We start from the raw sequence: 16,131 nt of genomic DNA on the forward strand, positions 1-16,131 counted from the left end.
GTGCTCCACAACAAGCCCCCTGCCATTAGCCCCTCCCCTTCTGCACTAAGCCCCGCCCCCTTCTGCACTAAGCCCCGTCCCCAAGCGCACACAGGCACCTGGCAGCCGGCCCAGGACCACCCTCACCTGCTGTGCCCCCAAATTATTTTTTTTTTTTTTAGTAAATTTATTCACAAAAGCCCCCACCCGGGGCAGCTCCGGGGTATTTACACGCTCGTCCTATGTACAAAGCCCCGCGCGCCAGGGGGCCGGCGGCGGGGGGCGGGGTGGGGGTGCGGGGGGTCCGGCCCGACACCAGTTGGGCCCCCTCCACCCCCCCATACCACCCCCCCCCGCAGCCCCCGGCGCCGTCGCCCCGGCTGAGGTAAGAGGGTTGTGGCAAGACACCGGCTCCGGCGCCTCACTGCTTCTTCCAGTGGGGATCGTCGAGCTCGTAGAAGAGGACGTAGCCCTCGCTGGACGGCACCTGGTTCTCGCTGATGGGCGACACGCTGCGGGGACGGCGGGCGTCAACCCCGCGGCACCCGCCTGCCGCCGAGCCCCCCCCCCCCCCCGCCGGGGGGGGCCTGGCACCTACCGGGAATCGTTGTAGACCCGCCAACCGGCCTGGTCCCTGCAGAAGGCGGTGTAGTGGCCGTAGTGCACGCTGCCCGAGTGGTTGCACAGCGCGTAGAGGCTGTACACGGGGCTGCCTGTGCGGGAGGCAAGCGGAAGCTCAGCGCCGCCCTGCGCCCGGCGCCGGTGAGGGAGCCCTGTCTCGACTCCCCCCCCCCCACCCCGTTACCGCGCCGCGCTGCCATCCTGGCACCGCCTTACCTGCCTTCTCGCTAGCGAATTCCTTCAGGTTGAGCTGCTGCAGGGGGAAGTCCACGAAAACGGTGCATTTCTTGATGGAGTAGCGGGTGGTGGAGAACCTGTTCAGGTCTGCGCGGTGCCGAGTTAAGGGCAGCGCTGCATCGGGAAGAGCTGGAGCGTCGGGACGGCGCGGGCTCAGGCTCTCCCGTGTCACCGGGGAGCCGAGTGCCACCTCCCCACGGCAAGCCAGGCACGGGCAGCATCACCCCGGCTCCTGGTGGCACGTCCCCATCTGCGCCAGGCCCCGGTGACGACGTGCTCTCCTCGCGTCCGCTCTCCAAACGTATCCCCTGCCCATCGCCCCGGTGGCACGGAGCTCCCGAGCACCCAGTAGCGGTGCTCTTGGTGGGGGTGTGTGTCCAAGAGCCCCAGGGGCAGAGCCTGGGCCGAACAGGCGCCTCCCACCCCCCGGCCCCGCCGGCAAGGATACGAAGCACCAGGATGCGGGGGAAGCGCTGGATGGTGAGCTTCTTCGTGCTCCGCGTCCTCTGCCGGCACTTGTCGCAGACCTGCTTGAGACGGGGCGCTGGTGAGAGGAGCCGAGTGGCCCCGTGGCTGGCCCCCATCCGGGCCAAGTGTCGGCCTCTCACCGGCGCGTTTTCTGAGTCCAGCTCCTCCTCCTTGGTGAAAAGGCTGAAGCAGTCGTGCAGAGAGACCTTCCCGCCAGCAAAGCCTTTCTGCAGAGAGGACAGGGACAGGGCTCAGCCGGGGACACGCAAGGGCCATGGGGACAGCAGGGTGGCCCGGGAAGGCACGAGGGAAGGCCACCCTGCTCCCTCCCCGTCCCTACCTTTGGGATGGGCAGGGAGAGATCACAAAATACTTCGAAGGTGGTGGAGCGGTAGCCGCAGGCCTGACACTTGAGGCAACTCTTCAGCTGTCCCACAAAAAGATCTGGGAGGAGAGGGCAAAATGTGAAGCCAAGCAGAGCAGTGCCACCCGGGAGAGCACCCAGAGGGACCCGTCGACCGCCTTTGGGTGCCAGGGCTGCGTGACCCCATCCCAGACTGGCGCAGAGCCACGCTTACCCACGATCTTGCTGTCCTCCCTCTCCAGGTATCGCTTCCACATCTGGTTGGCGCGTTCGTCGTCACTGCAGGGAACGGCCGAGGGTTGGTCCGGGTGACGTGGGGAAACGGGGCCGGGCAGGAGCTCAGGGAGCAGGTAGCTCTGCCCAGGCTGGGCTGGGTGCAAACCCAAGGCAGGGGACGGCTGGGCTCTCTCGAGCCCCAAAACGGGCTCCGGGGATGGGCTGCTGCAGATCTTTCCCACAACAGCTCCCACATGCTCTCAGTAGCATCCTGCTGGGTTCCTGGCCTTCAAGCAAGCTTCCTGCCACAGCCTGGAGTGCGGACCTGCCTGGGACACATCTCCTCTCCTCACCTCAACAGGTCCGAGTCCTCCAGCACAGAGGGCCGCTTGGTGTCCGAGAGGATGCTGGGCGTCTTGCGGCCCTTCCGGTTGATCTCCACGTGCAGCCGGTCCATGAAGAACTTGAGGAACTCTTGCGCGTCCTGCTGGCTGCAGATGGGAGGTGCCCATCAGTACCCACAGGCGCCTCCATCCTCTGCCAGCACCGGGGCTCATCCCACACCTCGAGCACAGCCATTCCCAACCAAGAATCCTTCCTACCACAGCGTGAGCCCTCCTGAAGCTTGATGTCTATCACCCTTCGGCTCTGCCAGGCCTTGGTGTCCCCTCCCAGCACCCACCACACTGCTGTACCCAGGGAGGAGGGTTGGATGTCCAGGGTGATGCATCCCTCTCCCCAGAACTGCCAGGACAGCGGCAGGATCGGACCCTACCTGTAGCCTGTGAAGGACGGGACGTATTTCTGAAAGATGGCCTTGAAGCGCCCGGGGTTCACAGCCTCCGTGGAGTCCGGGTGCCACAGGGCGGTGATGACGTCCGCGAAGGCTGCGGGGACACAGGCCGAGTCCAGGCGTTAGCACCGTTTCACCCCTTCGCCAGCGGTCGGTCCCATCCGACTCCCACCCGGACAGCGAAGCAGGAGATGAGCGGGACAGAGCCGGGGCACCTTCCCCGCAGCGGAGACGGGACCCTCCTGCCGCGGTCACCTCGACGTGGCGCCACTCGAGGCCATCGAGCTCGGGGCGTTACGTAAGAGCGGGCCCAGGAGGCCGAGCACGGCAGGGCATTTATATAACAGGTCACCGCGGAGGATTAGCTCCCGCCGGGACCGGATAGAGGCCCGCCGGCTGCAGGGCGCCCAGCTCGGCGCAGCACCCAGCTCCCTACCTTCGGTGAGCTCCTGCTGAGCACGGGGACCGCCGGGCTGCTCCTGGTGAAACTCCTTGCGCAAGCAGTAGTCCCGCAACGGCTTGGTGCTGCTCAGGCACTGCAGCACGGCGTTCATGAAGCACTGCGGCGAGAACACCGAGGACACGCCGGTCCACCACCACCCACCGCCTTCCCGGGCCCCGGGCGGTGGCCGAGGCGAGCCGCCGGGTCTCAACGGCATCCCCCTCCACACGCACCCCAAGGAACCCACAGAGTCCCACGGAGGGTTAGGCCGGCAGACGCGGCAGCCCCGCGGGGTGCTGCCGTGGGGAGGGAACCGCTTGGTTACGGCCGCCCCCAGGGAGAGCTCCCAGGCTCGTGGGAGCCACATGAGCACCTACATTAGCCGGGAACCCCAGGAGACTCTATATAAGGCGTAGGAAGGGAGCAGGGGTCCCTTCTAGTGAGGGCCACGAGCGCTTACCGTGTTGCCCAAGTTCCTGAGTCCGACGTGGCCAGAGCCCAGGAGGAGGGTGTGATGGGTCTGTGGGAACGCAGGGGATCACGAGTGAGTACGGACCGTGGAGAGGCTAAAGCGTGGTGCCTCGCTCACCCCGAGGGCTCCCAGCGGGCGCAGCACCGTGCCAGCCTCGCCATCCCGGCATGCCAGGGCCAGACCTACCGCCTGCACGCGGGCAATCCGCGCCAGCCAGCCCATCCTGCTTCCTACGTGCGGACGGACGGACGGACGGACTCGCTCCCTGCCCCCTCGCTACTTCAATGCCAGCGCCCTCCCGGCAGCGCGGCAATCCCTCCCCGCCGCGCCGCTCTGGCCCGGGCCACCTCATCCAGCTGCGACACGCCGGCACTGAGGCCGGGTGCCGGGCAAGCCGGAGCGGGCGCGCGGGCGGAGGAGAGCGGCTTTACCTCGCTGGTCATGAGCAGCAGCCCCATGACCGCCGTGTGCACCACCGACTCGGAGATATCGGCCCCTTTGCCCTGCAGCTCCCGCTTGGTGGCCAAGGTCCGGTGCAGCTTCCGCGGCAGCTCCACTAGCGTGGCTCCCTGCAGCCCCGGCATGGCTCCGGCACGGCTGCGGCACGCGGAGGAGCAGGGCAGCCCGAGCGCCGGGATGGGACTGTGGCACCGGGGATCACTGAGTTTCTCCCTCCGCCTCTCTAAGCCACAGCTCATTAGCTGATCCGATTTCCCTGGGCTATTCTGGGCCTTGCTTGAGGCTCATCTCGGCGGGATTAATTAGAGGGAGAGCCACCTTGGGGACGGCGGGTGCTCGGAGAACGGCGGAGACAAGGAAAATACAACCGGCCGTGGCCCGTGTCGGGCTCACGAGCGAGGGCAGTGCTGGGAGAGCTTCCTGCAGCAGACCAGGCCACCGCGCAGCCCCGCGCAGCCAGCCCCATGCAGGGCCACCCCTCAACGGGACCCGCACAGCGGCTGCCTCCGCTCCGGACAGCAGATCTGCCCCACGGGGACGGTGCCGGGTAGCGTCCATCCCACCTCGCAGCAGCCCCAGCCCTGGGATTTCAGGGCACCTAATCTCCACGTGGCCCAGGGCAAGCAGAGGACAGGACCCAGCTGCTCCAGGGGGCAAAGGGCGGTTGCGGAAACGCTCCACAGGCGCCTGGCTTCGTGTCCCTGCACCGGAGCGACATCCCCCTGGAGCTATGGGATCTCAACCCTTTCCACACTATCCCACACCCCCCAAAACAGGCAAAACACAGCCAGAGCACACCCCAACACGTCCGGGACGTATCCTGAAGGCTCTTACAGCTGACGCCTTCTCCTCGGGCCTGCCGGGCGCTGCGACTCTGCTCAAGGGTGGGCTGCTGGGTGCTGAGACGTCCTGGCTGTGGGTGTACGGGGGATCAGGGGTATGAGTCCTCGAGCAACCCTCAGGCCGGACAGAGAGCAGCGGCGTCACGGGTTTCCCGTCCAGCCCCGGAGACACGTTGACCCTTCGGAGCGAGGAGCTTCTCTTGAGGGCGAGCGAACCCATGCTCAGCTGGTGGCTGCAGTCCCTCAGCACCAGGCGGCTCAGCACCGCCGTCACATCCTCAGCCCGGCCGCCGCTCTGGCTCAGGTCCCCGATGCTGATGGATTTGGAGCGGGCCAGGTTGCTCCTGCGGCGCTCCGCCTCGCGTCCCGCCAGCGACGCGCCCGAGGGCAGGGAGAAGGAGGCGCTGCCGGACATGGCGCCCGCCTGCGGAGAGCTGGGCACCCGCACCGCGTGGTCCGCCTTCACGGGCCCTCGGCGGGAGGCCGAGCCGCGGAGCGCCTCGCCGCGTTTCGAGGCCCGGCCCCGTTCCAGCTCCAGTTTCTTCCCCCGGTCGTCGAGCGGGCCGGGCCGAGGCGGCAGGAGGCGAAGCTTGGGGGCCGGAGAGAGCCCATTGGCGATGGTGGAGGAGGCCAAGGCAGAGGCATGGCGCTCCTGGCTCAAGGCCCGGTGTCCGTTGGGCAGCTTGGAGGCCGCCTTGGGCTGGGACGTGACGACTGTTTGGTCTCTGGTCCGGCTGACGCGGTGCTCGGAGGCTTGGGGCATCGTGGAGACAACGGAGAGGAGAACCCTGGCAAGAAACTCGTGGGAGCTACAGCCGGCAGCACGGAGACAGACGGGAAGAGCCGGCACTGGAGGCACCAGGACGGACACCTACCTCTCTCACGCCGCGAGCGTCTCTTCCCCGCCAGCTCCAGGCTCACACCCCTCCGAGGCAACTGGTGGGCAGGAGAGTCCCGTCAACAAGGGCCCTGTGGCACAATGAGAAATGGTCCAGGAGCAGGTTCCTCCTGAACCGCCGGCAGCCCCAAGCCACCTTCCCTGGTGCCGAGCAGAGGTGACAGCACTACCGTGAGCTTCCCGAGTGGCCGAGGTGAGTCACGAGTCATGGAGCCGTTCGGCACAGCCTGCGGGCAGGTTCCTCCCACCCGCTCCAACAGAGCATGGAGCTAGCTCAGGTCCTAGCTGGGACATGTCCTTTACCCAGCCCGGCCCTGTCCCCTGTCTCACATCCCACTCCAGACGCATCCCCTGTCCTGCCTGGCCTTGTCCCTCAGCCCATGTCCCAGCCAGAACCCATCCCGAGCCCTGGCACCCACATCCCCTGTCCTGCCTGGCTCTGTCCCCCACCCCATGTCCCACCTTAGACATGTCCCCCGTCCTGCCTGGCCCTGTCTCCTATCCTCTCTGAGCTCCTACCTGGGCACTGTTCCTTGCCTGGCCCAGCCATGTTCCCCCCCGCCCCCCGCCATGTCCCATGTGGGTCACATCCTGTCCCTGTCCCTGTCCCTCCACCTGTGACCCACCTGGGCACCATCCCCTGCCCTGTCTTCACCCTGTGTCCTATCTGGGACACATTCCCTACCCAGCTTGGCCCTGTCACTGTCCCTCGTGTCCCATTCTGGATGTATCCTCTGTCCTGCCTGGCCTTGTTCCCTACCCCATGTCCGACGTGACACACATCCCCTGCCTGGCCTGGCCCTGTGCTCTACCTCGTGTCCCAACTAGGACTCATTGCCAACCCTGCCTGGTCTTGTCCCCATTCCATGTCTCACCTGAGCACCATCCCTTGCCCAATCCGGCCCTGTCCCCCAGGCCCTGTCCCACCTGGGCACTGTCCTTAGCCCTGCCTAGCCCCATCCCCCAGTCTGCAGCCCCCTGGGACACATCCCCTGCCCAGCCTGTCCCTGTCCCCCACTCCGAGTCCAACCTGGGACACATGCACAACCCCATGTACCAGCCAGACATGTCCCCAGCCCTGTCTCCACCCTATGTCTCACCTGGGACACACCCCCTGCCCAGCCTGGCCCCGTCCCCCAAGCCATGTCCCACCTGGGCACCATCCCCTACCTACCTGGCCCATCCACGTCCCCCATCCCTCGTGGGACACGTTCCCTACACTGTCCCCCCAACCCACCACTCATGGGCACCGTCCTCAGCCTTGCTTGGCCCATGCTCTAGCCTGCATCTTCCAGGGACACGTCCCCTGCCCAGGCTGGCTCTGTCCCTCCCCCATGTCCCACCAGGACATGTCCCCAGCCCTGCCTGGCCCTGTCCCATCCATGTCCCACCAGGACATATCCCCAGCCCTTCCTGGCCCTGTCCCCTCCGTGTCTCACCAGGACATATCCCCAGCCCTTCCTGGCCCTGTCCCATCCATGTCCCACCAGGACATATCCCCAGCCCTTCCTGGCCCTGTCCCCTCCATGTCCCACCGGGACATGTCCCCAGCCCAGCCTGGCCCTGTCCCATTCATGCCCCACCAGGACATGTCCCCAGCCCAGCCTGGCCCTGTCCCCCAGCCCATGTCCCCAGCCCAGCCTGGCCCTGTCCCTGTCCCCCAGCCCATGTCCCACCAGGACACATCCCCAGCCCAATCTGGGCCCGTGTCCCCCGCGCAGTCCCCTGCCCCGGGCAGCACCGGGGGGAAAGGGGGGAAATAACCCCCCAGGGCCCCGCAGCCGCCCCTCCCCCATCGCCCCCTCCCCCACCCTGCCCCCCACATCGCCTGCCCCCCCATCCCCTCGCAGTCCCCTCTCGCACCTGCCCCCCGCCCCCCCCGCGGGGGTCGCTGCCCCCCCTCCCCCCCAGGCCTGGCCCTACCTCCTGCAGGACGCCATGGCAACAACTCCCGCAGCACCCGCCGCCATCTTTGTTCCTCCCTCCCGCTGCCCGGCCCCCGGCGGCCTCACGCGCCGCCCTGCGCATGCGCCGCCAGCCTCGCTTCTGACGCCACCGCATTGCCGTGGAGACCGAGTGGCGTCGCTCCCCCCCCCCCCCCCCCCCCCCCCACCGTTCTTAAAGAGACAGCGCGTCCCGCCCGCCGGCCCGGCGCGTCCCTTCGCGGCAGCATTACTGTAGGGTCGCGCAGGGCGGCGGCGGCGGCGGCTGGAGGGGGCGGCGCGGGGCTCCCCAGGGCGGCCCCGTGCCCAGAGCGAGCTAACGCAGGGCCAGGGGTGGACTTGGCGCCCCGGCGAGGGAGCCGGACCTGGAGCTGCCTCATGGACGCCCCGAAACTGCTGCCCGCAGGGTCGGTGGCTGGGGGCATCACCAGCCTGGCGAGGGGCTGCGCTTGCACCCCGGGGCCCTCGGCCTCCGGCGGGGAGGGGGGGGATCAACGGGAGCCTCGGCCCGGCGGCCGCGCGGCCCCAGTGAGCAGACGACGGCAGGGTGCGCAGCCACGGTGTTTATTGGAGGAGCAAACAGAGCAGGGAGCGAGGACCGAGGGATCTGGGAGCCGCTCTTCGACGGAGCGGGAATTGTCCGTAGGGATGGCCCGGCTCCCGCTGGCGATGAGTCCAGGTCCGCTCCGGTCACTTCTCCTTATGCTGCACCAGGCCCTTGGCGATGAGGTCGGGGATCTCCACAGCCAGCCAGGGACCCAGCTGCGGGGCGGGAGCAGAGGCCGTGAGCGGCCCCGTGATGGCACCCCACCATGCACCGCCCCGCTTCTCGCCCGCACTCACCCCCAGTGCCATGAGATGAGCCAAGCCGAATTTGGGCACGTTCCTGGCCCATAGGGGCCGGAAATGCTCCGTAAGACAGATCTTCCCTCCTCTGTAGGAGAGATGACGGCGCGGTGAGCTCCCCTTCGTAGGGAGCTAGAGCCTCCTCCGAGCGGTGCTGGCCCTGGATCCGTTTTGGGGTGGTGGAAGTACCCCCAGAGCCGGTAAAGCACCACCCACGGCCGGCTCAGTCCCCGTGACACAGCCGTGGCCAGGGACGGTGCCCCACGTGCCCCCTCGGAGGCAGCCCCCGCGTCTGCCTAGAACCCGACCTGTACATCTTGGCTGTTTTCCCGTCCAGCTCCGGAATGGCGATTTCGGGGGCGGTGCCTGGGTACGTCACAGGAATCTGTCAGCGGGGATACAGCAAGCCTCGGGGATCAGTGCCCACAGGACACCCCCAAAGCCGTCCCCCCGCAGCCGTGCCCAGAGCCAGCTCCTGGCACAGCTCTGATCACCCCCCCCCCGCCGCACGCGGTGGGTTTGGCTGCCACGGATGCGGCTGGAAGAGCCCCGGGGTGTGGGGCAGATCTCGACGCATCCCCCGCTCTGGGGCACTCACGTCAAACTCGATGGCGAACTCGTACTTGAGTAGGTCGTGGATGTACCAGCACTTCCCAAACCACCTGCAAGAGAGAGGGGAGGGAGTCGGGGGTGGCCGCCCCTGGCTGCGGCGGGCGGCCCGGACACCTGGGTCCTGTCCCGCAGAGCAGCCCTAGGGGTGGGTGGGCAGCAAATATCCTGGTGCTTCACGGCTGGCGCCGGTGGTGGGGGAAGAGGCAGGTTGGGGAGGGTTTTAACCGTGCCGAACAACCCTGAGCTCCGAGCGATGCCGGGAGCTGATGGGCTCAAGGATCCTCCCAGCCGCGGTGCCCGGGGTTGGGGGGCTCCCGGACACGCCCGTGGGCGCACGCCCCTGCCGCTCACCCACCGCGTGCCTTCCTTGTTGGACTCCAGGCGGAACCAGTCGTTGTCGGCGTTCTTGTTGTTCTCCACGTACTGGCGAGGCGACGGGCGGCGAACGGGAACAGCGTGAGCCCGGCCCTGCTCGGCCTGACGGCTCACCCCGGCCAGAGTCCCCCGTCCTCCCCTGGCCCGGCCTGCAGGGCAGCTCTATGACAGGGCTGGGGCAACTGGGGGGACCCAGGGCAACTGGGAGCAGGGAACTGGGGGAGCTGAGGAGTGCCTCGGGCAACTGGGGGTGGGGAACTGGGGAAACTGGGGGCAGGGAACTAGGGAGCACCTAGGGCAACTGGGGGAGCTGAGGAGAGCCTAGGGCAACTGGGGGTGGGGAACTGGCGCAATTGAGGCAGCTGGAGGTGGGGAACTGGAGCAACTGGGATGGGCCCCAAGCAACTGGGGTGGAACTGGGGCTGCTGGGAACAGGGAACTGGGAGGACCCAGAGCAACTGGGGGAAGCTGGAGCTGGCAGGAGTGGGGAGCTGGCAGAGGGGGGCGGGGGGGCAGCTGAGAGGGGGTCGCAGGGCCTCCCTGCGCTGCCGGGGAAGGGGGCCCGGGGCAACCCCCAGGGGGCGCTGTGCGCGGCGGGGGATGAGCCTCGCCGTGACCTTCCTCGGCCACCGTCGGGCGGCGACGGGGCCTACCTTGATGAGCGCCTGGTACTCCTCCTTCAGCCGCTGCACCCACAGCTCCTGGTCCCGCGGGCCCGCCGCCGTCCGCAGCAGCGGCAGAGCCGCCACCACCTTCCGTGTCGCCTCGTCCGCCATCTTTGCCGCGGGCGGGGCGCACCGGAAAAGGCTTCGCGGCGCTCGGTTCGCATTGGCGCGCCGCCATCTTGGCTAGGGGCAAAAAGCGCCGCTGACCGGAAGTGACGCTCTGGGAGAAACTAAGCCGGAGGCCGCCATCTTTCTTAGGGGCAGGAGGACCCTGACCAGCGGTGACGTTGCGTGCTGCGGCTGGGCTCAGCGCCGCCATCTTTACTACAGGCAAGGGGGGAGGCAGGGACGAAGTGGACTCTAGGGAGCGATGTGGGCCCCCCCCGAGCCGCCATCTTTACTACGGGCACAAGGACTCTAACAGACCGTGACGCATGAGGGCAGGGGGGGTCGTTCCCCAGTGCCGCCATCTTTAGTGCTGGCTGCGCTGAGTCTCAGCCGTGCCAGTAACATCCTTTCTCGCGGAGGCTCCGCGGCACTGGTCCTGCTGGGGCCGCTTCCCCCCCATCCCCGGCGCCCCGCTCGCCCCGCACGGCTCCGGCAGCGCCCCGTCCCTGAGCCTCCTGCGTGCCCGTTCCTGTGCAGCAGGGGACGAGGGCACCCCGCACCCACCCCCCTCCCACTCGCCCCTGGCGGCGACGGTGGCGGCTCGACGTCGTGGTGGTGGTGGTTGGGGGGAAAGGTGGTTTATTGAGGCCGGGCGGACGCCGCTCAGCTCAGGGCTTCTGCGCCGCCCGCTTGCCAGCTTCCAGCAGCTGTGAGAAGAGGTTGAGGACGCCGGTTTGCAGCTCCGTGGCCAGCGGGGCGAATTGCTGGCCGGCGCGCTCCAGAAAGGCCCTGCGGGGTGGCGGCGGGGGAGAGGGAGGAGAGAGGGCAGTGGGCGTCAGGGGCCAGGCGGCGCCGCCGCCGGGGTCCCCCCCCCCCCCCGCCGCCACCGCCATCGCCCCGCGCACTTGGCCTGCTGCTTCATCTCCTCGGCCTGGAGCCGGTCGGGCAGCTCCTTGGTGATGTAGTCGGAGAAGGTCTGGAGGTGCTGCCCCAGCGTCTCCAGGGCGGCCTCCGCCCGCGGCTCCGCGCTGCCGCCGGTGGCTCCGGCCTGAGGCTTCACCGCGGCGGCCTCCAGGCGGCAGGCGCTCAGCAGCGCCAGCGCCGCCACCACCAGCACCTTCATGGCGGCTCCTCCGGGGCTGCGGCGGCCGCGGGGTGGGGTGGGAGTGGGGGGTGTGGTGGTGGGGTGACGGGCCTCGGTATGGGGCTGTGGTGGTGGCAGGGATGGTGGCACCCCCGTGGGTCTGCCCCCGTCCTGCCCCCATGGGATCTCCAGGATTTGCCCCCTTCCTGCCCCATGAGATCTCTAGGGTCTGCCCCCGTTGTGCCCCATGGCATCCCCAGGGTTTGCCCCCCTCCTGCCCCAGGGCACCCCCAGAGTCTGCCCCTCTTCTGCCCCATGGCACCCCCACAGTCTGCTCCTGTCCTGCCCCGTGACACCCCCAGGGTCTGGGTCTGCCCCCCTCCTGCCCCGTGGCACCACCATGGTCTGCCCCCCTCCTGCCCCGTGGTACCCCCACAGTGTGCCCCTGTCCTGCCCCGTGGCACCCCCAGACTCTGCCCCCCTCCTGCCCCGTGGCACCCCCAGGGTCTGCCCCCCTCCTGTCCCGTGGCACCACCATCCCCATCCCAACCCACGACACCACCGCCCCCCTCCTGCCCATTCTGTCCCACGGTGCCACCAGCCCCATCCTGCCCCAGCCCTGCCCCATGGCCCTGCTGTCCCCATCCTGCTCCTTCCCCGTCCCAGTACTGCCCCAGAGCCCCCCACGTCCCCTCCTGCCCCACGGCACCGCTGCGCCCTCCCCACCCCTCACTGCCCCATTGCTCCCAGCCGCCCCCTCACCTGGACAGGGCTCCGAGGGCTGTGGGGGTCCCTCGGGTGCTGCCCCGGGGGGCCGCGGGCCCTTTTATCCCCCCAGGCGCCTCCCGCCCCCCACACTGGCCCCCGGATCCCGGGTAAACACTGCAGGGCTAAGGGTCGCCGCGGGGGACGGGGCCCCGCCGTGGGGCGGCCCCACGCCTGGGCACGGAGCGGCGCTGGAGGGGGACGTGCGGGGGCCAAGGTCGGCAGCCGCCTTATCGCTGACCCTCGGCCGCCAACGTGACGATGTGACTCAGCCGGGGAGGGGGGGGACAGGGTGGCTGCCACCGGGGGCAAAGACCCGGCGGCCCTTCAGGGTGGCCAGCGGCACCCTAAATAATCCCCCCCCCCAACTTAGTGTCACCCCCCCTCCCTGCCCTGGCGTCACCCCTTTCTAGGAAAACTTGGTGACGGCAGCGTGGTGGCCGGGGGGACGTGGGGAGGTGCCCAGGGAGAGAGGACATTTTGGGGAGGGGTGGGGGGCGGCCAGGGACACAGGGCCAGGGGGGCAGGGGGAGCTGGGGGGGGCAGGGAGGGGACGCGGGTCCCGGCCAGGGGACACGGGTGGGGACACGGGGTTACGCAGAGGCTCAGGCCACCCCCTGGGGTGGGGGGGGCCGCTAGGCCCAGCCCCACAGAGGGGACGGGGGTGCCGCTTGGGGGTCCCATGTCGGCGACCCTGGGCCGGGGGGTGGGGACACGGCACACGCGGGACGGCCCTGGATGGGTGGGTGGGGGGAAGCCGGGGAGCCCACAGCGCCCCCCCCCACCCCCGTCTCAACCAATGGGCGGCGAGCGTTGCCCGCTCCAAAGATGGCGGCGGCGCCCTCGGGGCGGGACTGACCGCGCCCGAAGTCCCTTCCGGGTGGCGGCGCCCGCACCGAAGATGGCGGCGCCCATCAAGATCAAGGCGAGCGAGCGGGGTTAGGGCCGCGCCGTCGGGGCCGCCGCGGCCATGGGCAACGCGCTGGGCCCCGCCGCTCGCCGGGCGCCGCGCCGGGCCGAGCCGCTCGGGAACCCCGGCAGCTTCGACGAGCTGCACCGGCAATGCAAAGGTGGGCGCCGGGGTGGAGGGTCGCCGCCGTGGGGCGGCCCCGCCGTGGGGCAGCCCCACCGTGGGGCGGCCCCCGGCGCTGACCCTCCTCTGCCCGCAGAGGTTTTCCCCCAGCAGATGGAGGGGGTGAAGCTGATCGTCAACAAAGCGCTGAGCAGCCACTTCCAGGTGGGTGGCACCCGCTGGGTGCTGCCCGCGGTGTTCCCCACCCTCTCCCCCGTGGGGACAGGACCCCTTCCTCCTCGAGGGGTGGGTGGGTGGGTGCGCGGCGGCGGTGGCAGCAGGGGGGCCGGTGCCGCGGCCCCCGGCTCGCCCTCGCTGACCGGCCGCCGCAGGTGACCCACACCGTCCACATGAGCACCCTCGGGCCTTCCAGCTACCGCTTCAACACCACCTACGTGGGTGACCGGCAGCTCAGCCCCACCGAGGTGAGGGGCGACACAGGGGTGGCACCGGGGCTCCTGCCGGCAGCGTTCCCTGCGACTCCCGGGTCGCAGCCCGCCCAAGAAACGGGGGCGGTGGTGGTGGTGGGGTGTCAACTGCATGGGAAGAAGCTCAGGGCTTGGCATCACCCGGAGTTTTAACGTGGCTGAGCGCAGGGTGTCCCCCCCTCCCTGGGGGGGGGGTGGTCTCGGGGGCCCCGGGGATGCTGGGTGGTACTGGGAGAGCCGCTAGGCTGTGACTGGGGTGGGTTTGGGTGAGCTGGGGGTGCTGCCAGGCTGGGTTGGGGGGTTTTATGCCTGGCCTCAGGGCGAGGGGAGCCTTGAGGGACCTGCCAGAGCTGCTGTAGGGGTCCGGGCTGGGGGTGTCCCCGACGTGGGGGGGGGGACGGACACCCCAGCCGGGCTGCGTGTCCCCTCTGCCACCGCAGCTCAGCGCACCCGCGTCCTGCAGGCCTTCCCCACGCTGGTCGGGGACATGGATAACTGCGGCAGCCTCAACGCCCAGGTGCTGCACCTCGTGGCGGAACGAATCCGGACCAAAGCCGTCTTCCAGGTGGGGCCGGGCGGGTCGCTGCCCTCGGGGTGAGGGGACCCCAGCGCTGGGCATCGGGGTGTCTCCGTTGCTCCGGCTTAGCCGGAGCCTGGATGCGATGGCGGCGAGCCCGGTGCCGAGACGGACGTCCCGGCCCGCCCCGGCGCTGGCATCTCCGTGTGTCCCCATCCGGGCCGAGCTGGAGCAGGACCCCGTTGCGGTGCCGATCCCATTCCAGACCCATCAGTCCAAGTTCGTGACGTGGCAGTTTGACGGCGAGTACAGGGGGGACGACTGCACGGCCACCCTCACGCTGGGCAACCCCGACCTCCTCAGCGAATCCGGTGAGCCGGAGCGCCCCCAATCCCGGGCTCCGGCTGAGCCGGGGCTCGCGGGGCAACCCGCAACCTGGGCTGAGCCCAGCGGCACGCGGCGGGTCCCGGGCGCTGAGGGCTTCGCTGTCCCCGCAGTGATCATGGTGGCCCACTTCCTGCAGAGCGTGACCTCCCGCTTGGTGCTGGGTGGAGAGATGGTTTATCACCGGCGGCCCGGCGAGGAGGGGGCTATCGTCACGCTGGCGGGGAAATACACGGGTATGAGGGGGAGCTGGGGCACCCCGTGCTCGAAGGGGCCCCGAGGAGAGCCCGCAGGCGCAGCGTGGGGCCACCTCGCCGTCCCCAGGGATGTCCCGGGCTCCCCTCGGCCCTTTTGGGGTTTCTTTTTTGTTTGTTTTTTCCAGCTCTCAAGTGGGTGGCGACGCTGAACGTCGGGTACGGCGGCGCCCACGCCAGTTATTACCACAAAGCCAACGAGCAGGTGAGCGGGGCCCGCGTGCCCGCCGGCCTGCGTTGCCCCCGCGGGTTGTCCTACTCCTTTTCCCCCTGCCAGGTCCAGGTTGGGGTGGAGCTGGAGGCCAACACACGGCTGCAAGACACCACCTTCGCCTTTGGCTACCAGCTCAACCTGCCGCAGGCCAACATGGTCTTCAGAGGTGAGCGAGGAGCTGAGCTGGGCACCCTGACACCCACGGGTGCCTGCAGTGGCTCAGGCTTGTCTGCCCCGTGCAGGGCTCCTGGACAGTAATTGGTGCGTAGGGGGAGTGCTGGAGAAGAAATTACCCCCCCTGCCCGTCACCCTGGCTCTGGGCGCTTTCCTCAACCACTGGAAGAACCGTTTCCACTGCGGCTTCAGTGTCATCGTGGGCTGAGGAGGCTGGGGGTGCCCGAGCAGAGCGAGCACCCACCTGCGCGCAAGCCGGCAGATCCTGCCACCTTCCTGCTCAGGGAGCCTCGGCGCGCCGCGAGGGCGCCGGCCGGCGCCCCACTCCCGGCCCGTGGGCCTGCCGCCCGCGGGGGTGACCGATTTTTTCTTTCCCCCCCCCTCCTCCGTCCCAGGACTGACCGCGCTGCTGGGGCTTGGGGTGGTGGGGGCGGGCCGTGCGCAAGGGGGGCGCCGGTGCCTCGCTGCTGGGGGACACCGTGTGACAGCGTGTGACGGCGTGTGAGCTATTAAAGCCTTGGGGCTGATGAGCGGCTGCTTTTTGGCGGTGGGGGGGGGACGATGGGGACAAGCGGACGCGTTGCTGCCCGGGCCCTGGGGGGACCTCCGTCTTTCGCAGGTTGGGCTCTTGCCACCCCGCGTGGTCCCCGGCTCTTGCCCGTGCTGCTCTCCTCGAGCATCCCTCTTTCCTTCCGCTCCCACCTCTCCCTGGCCTCAGTTTTCCTCCGGCCGCGTGAGGAGCCGCTCCGAGCGGCGGAGGACGTGGCACGGGCTGGAAGTGCCCGGCAGTGCCTGGAGCCAGGGGCGCGTTCACACAAACGCATCTACGGAGCCTGGAAAAATAAAGGAGCTTTATTCTACCTTGTAAAGTGCACTGGTAGCCGGTGGGCACGGCCAGT

The 16,131-nt window shown here is 69.1% G+C and overlaps 4 protein-coding genes across 15 annotated transcripts; 1 reads left to right on the forward strand and 3 right to left on the reverse strand.

Moving 5' to 3' along the window:
- Window positions 1-129: 129 nt before the first annotated feature.
- On the reverse strand, window positions 130-7,793 carry USP21 (ubiquitin specific peptidase 21). Of its 4 annotated transcripts, none has more exons than XM_062598152.1 (14): window positions 7,715-7,793; window positions 5,769-5,862; window positions 4,886-5,681; window positions 3,581-3,640; window positions 3,115-3,238; window positions 2,661-2,772; window positions 2,239-2,376; window positions 1,884-1,948; window positions 1,646-1,749; window positions 1,446-1,532; window positions 1,286-1,364; window positions 817-924; window positions 578-688; window positions 130-491 (listed from the first exon to the last, which is right to left on the reverse strand). In XM_062598152.1, exons 3-14 carry the CDS (start codon window positions 5,654-5,656, stop codon window positions 220-222), a joined length of 2,031 nt encoding a protein of 676 aa, XP_062454136.1. In that variant the 5' UTR covers window positions 5,657-5,681; window positions 5,769-5,862; window positions 7,715-7,793; the 3' UTR covers window positions 130-219. The 4 variants fall into 4 exon arrangements, with proteins under 4 accessions (XP_062454136.1, XP_062454134.1, XP_062454135.1 ...); XM_062598150.1 differs by having other exon boundaries at window positions 4,850-5,681; XM_062598151.1 differs by having other exon boundaries at window positions 4,850-5,692.
- Window positions 7,794-8,282: 489 nt separating this feature from the next.
- UFC1 (ubiquitin-fold modifier conjugating enzyme 1) lies at window positions 8,283-10,380 on the reverse strand. Its single transcript, XM_062597907.1, has 6 exons — window positions 10,221-10,380; window positions 9,548-9,615; window positions 9,179-9,242; window positions 8,889-8,965; window positions 8,578-8,668; window positions 8,283-8,496 (listed from the first exon to the last, which is right to left on the reverse strand). The coding sequence occupies exons 1-6, from the start codon at window positions 10,341-10,343 to the stop codon at window positions 8,425-8,427; spliced, it is 495 nt and encodes a 164-aa protein (XP_062453891.1). The 5' UTR covers window positions 10,344-10,380; the 3' UTR covers window positions 8,283-8,424.
- Window positions 10,381-10,962: 582 nt separating this feature from the next.
- Window positions 10,963-12,401, reverse strand: LOC134152562 (apolipoprotein A-II-like). Of its 2 annotated transcripts, none has more exons than XM_062598036.1 (3): window positions 12,187-12,401; window positions 11,246-11,479; window positions 10,963-11,129 (listed from the first exon to the last, which is right to left on the reverse strand). In XM_062598036.1, the coding sequence occupies exons 2-3, from the start codon at window positions 11,461-11,463 to the stop codon at window positions 11,009-11,011; spliced, it is 339 nt and encodes a 112-aa protein (XP_062454020.1). In that variant the 5' UTR covers window positions 11,464-11,479; window positions 12,187-12,401; the 3' UTR covers window positions 10,963-11,008. The 2 variants fall into 2 exon arrangements, with proteins under 2 accessions (XP_062454020.1, XP_062454021.1); XM_062598037.1 differs by having other exon boundaries at window positions 11,246-11,547.
- Window positions 12,402-13,058: 657 nt separating this feature from the next.
- On the forward strand, window positions 13,059-16,101 carry TOMM40L (translocase of outer mitochondrial membrane 40 like). Of its 8 annotated transcripts, none has more exons than XM_062597645.1 (9): window positions 13,059-13,259; window positions 13,359-13,426; window positions 13,594-13,686; window positions 14,153-14,254; window positions 14,442-14,577; window positions 14,730-14,826; window positions 14,973-15,049; window positions 15,122-15,224; window positions 15,301-15,415. In XM_062597645.1, the coding sequence occupies exons 1-9, from the start codon at window positions 13,160-13,162 to the stop codon at window positions 15,314-15,316; spliced, it is 792 nt and encodes a 263-aa protein (XP_062453629.1). In that variant the 5' UTR covers window positions 13,059-13,159; the 3' UTR covers window positions 15,317-15,415. The 8 variants fall into 8 exon arrangements, with proteins under 8 accessions (XP_062453629.1, XP_062453625.1, XP_062453626.1 ...); XM_062597643.1 differs by having other exon boundaries at window positions 13,064-13,259; window positions 14,704-14,826; window positions 15,301-16,101; XM_062597644.1 differs by having other exon boundaries at window positions 13,068-13,259; window positions 14,472-14,577; window positions 14,704-14,826; window positions 15,301-16,101.
- Window positions 16,102-16,131: the final 30 nt, after the last annotated feature.

Source organism: Rhea pennata, chromosome 31 (genome assembly GCF_028389875.1).
Source record: "Rhea pennata isolate bPtePen1 chromosome 31, bPtePen1.pri, whole genome shotgun sequence".
Taxonomy (NCBI): Eukaryota; Metazoa; Chordata; class Aves; order Rheiformes; family Rheidae; genus Rhea; species Rhea pennata.